Source organism: Copidosoma floridanum, unplaced genomic scaffold (assembly GCF_036245765.1).
Source record: "Copidosoma floridanum isolate Cflo_tuat_1 unplaced genomic scaffold, Cflo_Japanese_pri ptg000016l, whole genome shotgun sequence".
In the NCBI taxonomy this organism is placed as follows: Eukaryota; Metazoa; Arthropoda; class Insecta; order Hymenoptera; family Encyrtidae; genus Copidosoma; species Copidosoma floridanum.
Genome location: NW_028321893.1, coordinates 7,504,947 through 7,513,796, shown reverse-complemented (window position 1 = coordinate 7,513,796; position 8,850 = coordinate 7,504,947). Strand labels below are relative to the sequence as shown.

The following is an 8,850-nucleotide window of genomic DNA, read 5'->3' as shown; positions in this document are numbered from 1 at the left end:
AAAAGCCGAGCCCTTCCCGTGCACTCCCCCTCTTTGGCTTCTGGAACGTTCAATGCTACCACTGAACTGTCAAGAGCCTACCGTCAGAGTTAGGTGGTGCTAACGATTGACGCGTCGCCGTTCAATGCTGTATTGAACGCATATAGTGCAATCTTCTACCTGTATAAAGTCGAGCTCAGGACTGTTATACCTTACAGAGGTGGTTGAACACAAACATTCCAATCACCTAGGCTGTTTAAGTACCAAAATTATTTCTGTGCACTCTATTGAAGATAAAATGTGAAAAAGTAACACAAGCGCCTGTCACCCAATGACCCGTGCTCTTACTGGCCACTCTATAAAGTAAAAAATGTTAAATAATAATAAGAGAAAAATAAAACAAGAAACAAAGAAAAAAAAAACAAGAAATTAAGAAAAAAAAAAAAAAAAAAAAAAAAAGGAAAAAATTATAAAGGAAATTAAAACAACAAACCAGGGGGTATTAATGGGTCATGGGACCCACGGTCAGAACGAAGTTCTCTAAACATGAGATGAATATAGACACAATTTCTCAGGTAACAAGGGGGTCGCCAGACCCACAGGAAGAACGAAGTTCTATAAACTTTAGTACTGCATTCATGTTGTTTACTAAAACAAAAACTTAAAAAACGAATAAAAAAAAAAAAATAGCTTACTACTTACGATGATTGAACTTCGTGAGTGATGTATGTATGCACGACGTTCTCACGAAGTTCAACCATCGTGAGTAGTAAACTTAAGAAAAAAATTCAAAGTAAAATAAAAATTATTGTGGGAAAATAAAATTAAAATTTGTTCCGTCGAGGGACGGAATTGAGCGAATTCCTTTTCGTTCCGAATTCCAGAATCGCACGCACCTCATTTTCCCCTGGAGCCTTGCGCGCGCCCGCCTCCGTCGCTGATTGGCTCATGTCCCATCGGCACGGTGACGGGAGGGGCGGGACTTCAGGACTTGTCGGTTGCTTTTCGCTTGCACTCTCTCTCTTGCTTGGCCTGCCGAATTGGAAGCATCTTCACGCTTAGTGTTTTTTTTATCGCTTGCAGTCTGCACCGTCAGCAGGAGATTTCGCCGCTGTCATCGAGCCCCAGGACTCAGGACATCGACATCGAGACGCTAAGTTTTTTTTTATCACAATTCATTTAATTTGTATTTCATCTTCATCTTTCGTTCATTAACTCGACTTCTCATTCTCTCATGACTTGCCTCTTCATCACATCTCATTAAGCACGCGTCGTGCTAAGTCGGTACCGCTACAGCCTCCATTCTCATTTGCTCATCGTCATCCATCGACCCCTTGCTCGTCCTCATCGTCATCACAACCTTTTTTCCTCTCGTTCGTGCTACTCTTCTATTTTCTATCCAACCCTTCTCTACTCGGAATCACCTTCACAGTCGCTCTCGACTTATCCTTTTTCACCCGTCTACACGCCTACGCTTATCCCATCTGCATCATCTGCGCCCTGCTCAACACATATCTCGCTAATCATTTCACCTCACGTCAACGAACAGCTTATCCATACGTCACGTCACCCTACAACCTCTATCATCATCCGCTCAGTATCTCTGGCTACATATTTCCAACATCATTTTAGGTTAACTTCTATCCACGCATCCGCACTCAATCACACCATAACCTGCATCAATCATACGTCTATTATACCAATCACACGTCCGTTACACCATACTCAGTGCATATCGTCATCCCGCTGTCATCACGCCACGTCTCATCCGTTCAATCCCGTTTCTCGTTCCGGAATCAGGGTCCTCACCCGAATACGCCATTCACATAACATCATTACTGAGCTGCCGCAGGTGGTAGTTAATTTCGACTTTCGGGCGTCGGCCCGCTTTCACCAGCCTTGCGCTGACTCGTGCGACCGTGCAGGGCCCGCCGGTTCGCAGAGGAGATCACTCCTCCCTCATTCGCCTTGAATTCACACACACTGGGAGTCGTTACCACCAGGTCCTCCCGCACATCCTCACACATACCCATACTAACACAACTTAGGTTATTATTGTTTCCATTGTTAATTGTATAATTAGTTTAACTGTTTTTTCTTCAATTGTATTAGTTCTGATTCGTTTTTTAATAAATCTGGGTTTTTTATGCCATAGGCTTTTTCCCATTAATTAGTTGTTCTTATTGTGTTAACTTTCCTCTCCCTTTAATTCTATTTAATTTTTAATCCCTAATTGTTTTTTTTTGTATTATTTTTTTTTAATTTAACTTAAACAACCCTTCTATATAGTACAAGCCCCCCCCCCTATATCTATATCTCATTCCTTTGAATTCGAACCAGGCAATCCATGTGGGATCGGCTGTGTTCACACGCAACAATTTGGTGCCTCGTGTGAGGTCTGAAGTATCACCGCCTTATCACGTACACGTCAATCATCGTCGCTTCCAGCGCCGTCGCTCCCAAGGATCATCAACCTGCTCCCAGCTGCCAGGAGTCGTGGCAACGTCTTTAAACAGATAAGATTTGATTTTTCTCTTTTGTTTTTTCCTTTTACTTTTTCCTAATTAGGGATAGCTTACTTTATTTATTTATCTAACGGGGCCATAGGGGTAAAGATTAGGGGGTTTCAAGTTTATATACAGTAAGAGGGATCCTTAGCTCGACGCCATCAACATGGCAACTACACTTCCCAAAAGTTTATCGGTAAAGGTAAGATTATTTGCTGATAAGTTAGAAGGCTTAGAAAAATTTGTAGAGGGCGCAGACGTCGACAAAACCAGCGCGACCTTGCGTTTGGGGGATCTAACTAGGAAATTTCAAGTATGTGAGGACCTTATAGAAGAGCTTAGTGTTGCGAGCGAAAAGGTGATTGAAGTGCAGGCTTGGTCAGAACTCAGCACACGGTATTACCAGGTAGCCAGCGACATTGCAAGGTTAAACGCTCGCGATGGGAGGAATAACGCTTCTTTGGCAGGACAGGGAGGAGGAATGGGCTCGTCGACCTTTATCGAACAGCAGCGACTTTTGAAACTCCCAGTAGCAGAACTTCCTAAGTTTAGTGGGGGGCACGAAGAGTGGCTATCGTATAAAAATTCCTTTTTAAGCATGATCGACTCTCGGACTGACATCGATAATTTAGTTAAGTTCATGTACCTACGTAACACGTTGCAGGGGGATGCGTTAAGTAAGGTGGCGATTTATGACATAAGCGCGGGAAATTACAGCAAGGCTTGGAAGACTTTGACGGAGTCCTACGAAAGAAAGCGCATTCTAGTCTCGAAACACCTTGATGCCATTTTAGACATCGTCCCACTTGAGTCCCCAACATCTAGAGACATCTCTAAGATGGTTGATGAGGTGAAACAACACCTGAACACCCTCCAATCTCTAGGTGTTGAAGAACCCTCTCGTATGGTAGTACGTTTGCTTGAAAGGGCCTTACCGCCCTCTATTAGACAGAAATGGGAGGATTCTTTGACCCTAGATGAACTGCCCACCCTCGATCAGTTCTATAAATTTATTGACGGAGTAGTGTCTAGGTTATACACCATGGAAACCGATGTTCCCAGAGGAAGTGAGGCCGCAAGAGAAGGTTCAGTCGTTAAGCCCAACGTCGAACCTAGAAAGGCTAGAAAGGTCCAAGATAGGACACGCGTTTTTGTTACTTCTGCTGAGCAAATTAGTTGTCCCCAATGTAGCCAAGCTCATTCCTTATACCGTTGTCCGGGATTCAATAACTTGTCCAGTCAAAGACGATGGGACTTTGTCAGAGCTCATCGACTGTGCTTTAACTGTTTGCGGTCTCACCCCGGCAAATGCGTACTTAGCCACTGCAAGCGTTGCGACCGATATCACAATACTCTTTTGCACTCAGATTCAAAGGGTACAAACTCTCAGAAGTCTGACCAAGATATCAAGAATCCTCAATCCACAACGTGACTAGATTTTGAAGTATTCAGTGCAGTTTCTAGGTCTCTTACTTCCCAGCTATTGATGAGCGCAGTTGTGTTGGTTAGGACCAACAGAGGGCAGTTTTTAGAAGGGCGCGCCCTATTAGACACATGCTCTACAAATCATTTTATAACAGAAGGGTTTGCTCGAAAGCTCCAGTTGCAGACACAAACATGCGAAACCTCGATTAAGGGATTTGGGGGAATCGGGTCCACATCTATGGGGAGCGTTGACATTGTCATTCAGTCTCGCATCAACAAGTTCCAAAGGACGTTAAACTGTCTTATCGTCCCTAATATAACTAGTGCTATTCCTAATGAACCCTTTCCTCGAGAAGCAATCGACATACCTAATGGGATTCGATTAGCTGACCCACAGTTCCATGTTCCACGTTCCGTTGACATCCTCATAGGCTCAGGCGAAACACTCTCATTCCTATCCATCGGGCAACTTCATCTGTCAAGAAATAATTGCGATTTGTATTTACAAAAAACTCAGCTAGGGTGGGTAATAGTAGGAGGCATTAAGTCAAATCCAGAGGGCGTTGCTACATGTAATTTAGTAGAATTGAACGAACGGCTCGCGAAATTTTGGGAATTGGAGGAATTTAGTAGTCAGTCAGTTTCTACCACGGAGGAAAGTGCATGCGAGAATCATTATGTACAGAATACCAGACGTGATGATAGCGGTAGGTATATCGTTAGGCTGCCTTTTAAATCACCAAATCCAGAATTAGGGGATTCTCGTTCCAAAGCCTTCCGGCTACTGCAAGCTATGAGACATCGATTTAAGGGTAATCCTAACCTCGAAGTAGAATATACAAAGGTTATGCAGGAATATGTAGACTCAAATCACATGACACTGATAGAGGATAAGGGTGCCGGGGGATATTGTATGCCCCATCACGCCGTTGTCAAACCATCCAGTACCACAACGAAGACCCGAGTAGTTTTCAATGCATCTTCCAAGACCGATAAAAATCTTTCGCTGAATGACATGCTCATGGTGGGGCCTACAATTCAACCAAAACTCTTCAACCACCTCCTCAGGTTTCGCACTCATACTTACGTCGTTACTGCAGACATAGAAAAGATGTATAGACAGATTTTAGTAGATCCCCGGGACCGGCCCTACCAACGAATTCTATGGGTACATCAGGGTAGAATTAGGACTTACGAGCTGAACACGGTTACCTTTGGAGTATCATCCGCTCCCTTTCTAGCTATTAGGACGATTCATCAGTTAGCAGAGGATGAAAAGGCAAATTTCCCTAAGGCTAGTGTTATCTTGAAGCGGGATTTTTATGTAGATGATCTACTTACTGGGGCAAATTCTTTACAGGAGGTTCTACAGATTCGGGATGAGTTAATTCAATTGTTAGCTAGCGGGGGGTTTCCTATTAGAAAATGGGCTTCAAATCACGCTCATGCACTTGACGATTCAGAGGGGAGGGTCTTTAAAATGGATAGCTTAACAGAGGGGGATCCGATAGTTAAAACCTTAGGTATATCTTGGGACTCCCAATTAGATTGTTTTTCATATGTAGTTAAACGAATAGAAACGCCCCAAATAGTCACGAAACGAGTCATTCTATCCGAAATCGCAAAGATTTTCGATCCCCTAGGGCTTTTAGGGCCAGTCGTGTTCGCAGCTAAGGTCATCATGCAGGATTGTTGGAAGGCAAAGGTAGGATGGGATGAATCAGTGCCACAAGAACTACACACCAGGTGGCGTTTATTTGTAGAGCAACTAGATCGATTAGAAGAAGTATCGTTCCCTAGACATCTTATTTTACCCGGCGCATTAGCGATTGAGGTGCACGGATTTTGCGACGCAAGCAAGCGAGGATATGGTGCTTGCATATACTTAAGATCATTCGATAAAACCAACCAGGTCCTCGTTCGCTTAGCGTGCGCCAAGTCTCGGGTAGCTCCAGTCAAGCAAACCACCATTCCCCGGCTTGAATTGTGTGGCGCTCTAACGCTAGTGAGATTGTTTAGGGAGTTTCGGGAATCATTTGAAGTTTCGTTCCACAAGGTCGTGTTTTGGTCCGATTCAGAGATTGTTTTGCAGTGGATTAAAAAGCCTCCACAAGCCCTTAAGGTTTTTGAAGGGAATCGTGTCGCAGAAATCCAAGAGTTGTCGAGTATCGTTGAATGGCGTCATGTCTCCAGCAAAAACAATTTCGCCGATGTTCTTTCTAGGGGTCAAGTTCCAGCCGAGTTCATTCAGAATGATACATGGAGTTCAGGGATGAAATGGCTGTACCAATCAGAGGAAAAATGGCCCAAATCTGCGAGAGACCCCAACGTCGAACTTCCAGGATTAAGAACTCCAACCTGTCTTGCACTCACTGCTAATGAAGTTCTGCCTTCAAAGGTCCCTAGGCCCAACCCCTTGTCACAGGACCCATTAAGTTACAGGCGCTTTTCATCCTATCAGTCGCTACTTAATTCACTTGCGTATTGTTTGCGTTGGCGTTTTTCAGCTGATCGAAACCATGATTCACTCAGGGTAGCCGAGAGATCCAGAGCAGAATGGAGATTATTGAAATCGATCCAATACGAGCAGTTTGAAAGGGAAATTAGGCAAATCGAGAAAACTGGTTCTACAAAAAATACGAAATTAGCAGCGTTCAACCCCTTTATCGATCCCAACGGTTTACTTCGTGTAGGTGGCCGGCTTCGCAACGCGCAGATTTCTGATGAACAAAAATATCCAATATTGCTACCCTCTTATCACCACGTAACGGATCTCATTATTCGCCAAACTCATCAGTCGTTATTGCATGCAGGAATCCAGAGCACGTTGTATAGAATTCGTCAGAAATTTTGGTTGTTAGATGGAAAAAATCAAGTTAGGAGAATTGTGCGGCATTGCGTCACATGCGTAAAACATCGTCCAGTAGCCTTTCAGGGAAAAATGAGCGATTTACCCCAGGCGCGCGTGCAACAAGCTTCGGTCTTCGAACACGTAGGAGTAGATTACTTTGGCCCTATCAACATCAAGGAAAAACAGTTTAGGAATCGTGTTATTCTTCAAGCTTATGGTTGCGTTTTTATCTGTATGAACACAAAGGCAGTCCACATTGAGATAGCGAGCGATCAGACTACCGATGGATTTCTAGGTGCGTTCAAAAGATTCGTAAGCCGCCGGGGAATTCCATCTCACGTATATTCGGACAACGGGACAAACTTTGTAGGTGCGAATAATCAGTTGAGTAAGATTTACGCCTTGATTCAGTCAGAACCCTTTCGCGATGCACTTAGCGGATACACCCAACAACGTAACATTGTCTGGCATTTTAACCCACCTCTTTCTCCTCACTTTGGGGGTATTTGGGAAGCAGCCGTCAAATCCTTTAAACATCATCTTAAACGAGTTATAGGACAGCAGTTACTAACCTTCGAACAACTCAATACTTTATGCGTAGAAGTAGAGTCGATTTTAAATTCCCGCCCGATTAGTTGTATGTCAGCGGATCCAAACGATCCTGCCGCACTGACTCCTGCGCATTTTCTTATTGGCCGACCACTAACTATGTTACCTGATCATGACATGACTTCTATTCCAGATAATCGTCTTCCAGCATGGAAATTCATCGTCAAGGCACGGCAGGATTTTTGGAAACGTTGGCACACAGAGTACCTCAGCGAATTGCAAAAACGACAGAAATGGCTTGGGAGCAAGGGAGAAGTCAAGGTGGGCGCAGTCGTAGTAATCAGCGATAAGAATAGAGATTATAACCAATGGCCGTTGGGAGTAGTCATGGAGGTTTATCCTGGGAGCGATGGCGTCGTCCGAGTGGTGTCTGTGAAAACCAAGACAGGAATCTACAAGAGAAATATTACTCAGTTATGCCCGCTGTTAGACTGTAGTCAAATTTAATTGTATTTGGACTCAATATGTAGCGCCACTAACATGTTACACAGACACAAACACACTTCAAATCATTTTGCTCGCATACTCTCGCAACGGGGGGAGCCTGTTCCGTCGAGGGACGGAATTGAGCGAATTCCTTTTCGTTCCGAATTCCAGAATCGCACGCACCTCATTTTCCCCTGGAGCCTTCCGCGCGCCCGCCTCCGTCGCTGATTGGCTCATGTCCCATCGGCACGGTGACGGGAGGGGCGGGACTTCAGGACTTGTCGGTTGCTTTTCGCTTGCACTCTCTCTCTTGCTTGGCCTGCCGAATTGGAAGCATCTTCACGCTTAGTGTTTTTTTTATCGCTTGCAGTCTGCACCGTCAGCAGGAGATTTCGCCGCTGTCATCGAGCCCCAGGACTCAGGACATCGACATCGAGACGCTAAGTTTTTTTTTATCACAATTCATTTAATTTGTATTTCATCTTCATCTTTCGTTCATTAACTCGACTTCTCATTCTCTCATGACTTGCCTCTTCATCACATCTCATTAAGCACGCGTCGTGCTAAGTCGGTACCGCTACAGCCTCCATTCTCATTTGCTCATCGTCATCCATCGACCCCTTGCTCGTCCTCATCGTCATCACAACCTTTTTTCCTCTCGTTCGTGCTACTCTTCTATTTTCTATCCAACCCTTCTCTACTCGGAATCACCTTCACAGTCGCTCTCGACTTATCCTTTTTCACCCGTCTACACGCCTACGCTTATCCCATCTGCATCATCTGCGCCCTGCTCAACACATATCTCGCTAATCATTTCACCTCACGTCAACGAACAGCTTATCCATACGTCACGTCACCCTACAACCTCTATCATCATCCGCTCAGTATCTCTGGCTACATATTTCCAACATCATTTTAGGTTAACTTCTATCCACGCATCCGCACTCAATCACACCATAACCTGCATCAATCATACGTCTATTATACCAATCACACGTCCGTTACACCATACTCAGTGCATATCGTCATCCCGCTGTCATCACGCCACGTCTC

At 44.5% G+C, this 8,850-nt stretch overlaps 1 protein-coding gene across 1 annotated transcript in view; it reads left to right on the top strand.

Annotated features, from left to right (window-relative positions):
- The first annotated feature begins 4,149 nt into the window (after positions 1–4,149).
- The window catches only part of LOC106642401 (uncharacterized), a 36,725-nt gene continuing 32,024 nt past the window's right edge, over positions 4,150–8,850 (top strand). The window contains exons 1-2 of the mRNA XM_089592412.1: positions 4,150–7,057; positions 7,505–7,632. Of these exons, the coding sequence (XP_089448538.1) occupies positions 4,150–7,057; positions 7,505–7,632 (3,036 nt within the window). The remainder of the gene's footprint in view (positions 7,058–7,504; positions 7,633–8,850) is intronic.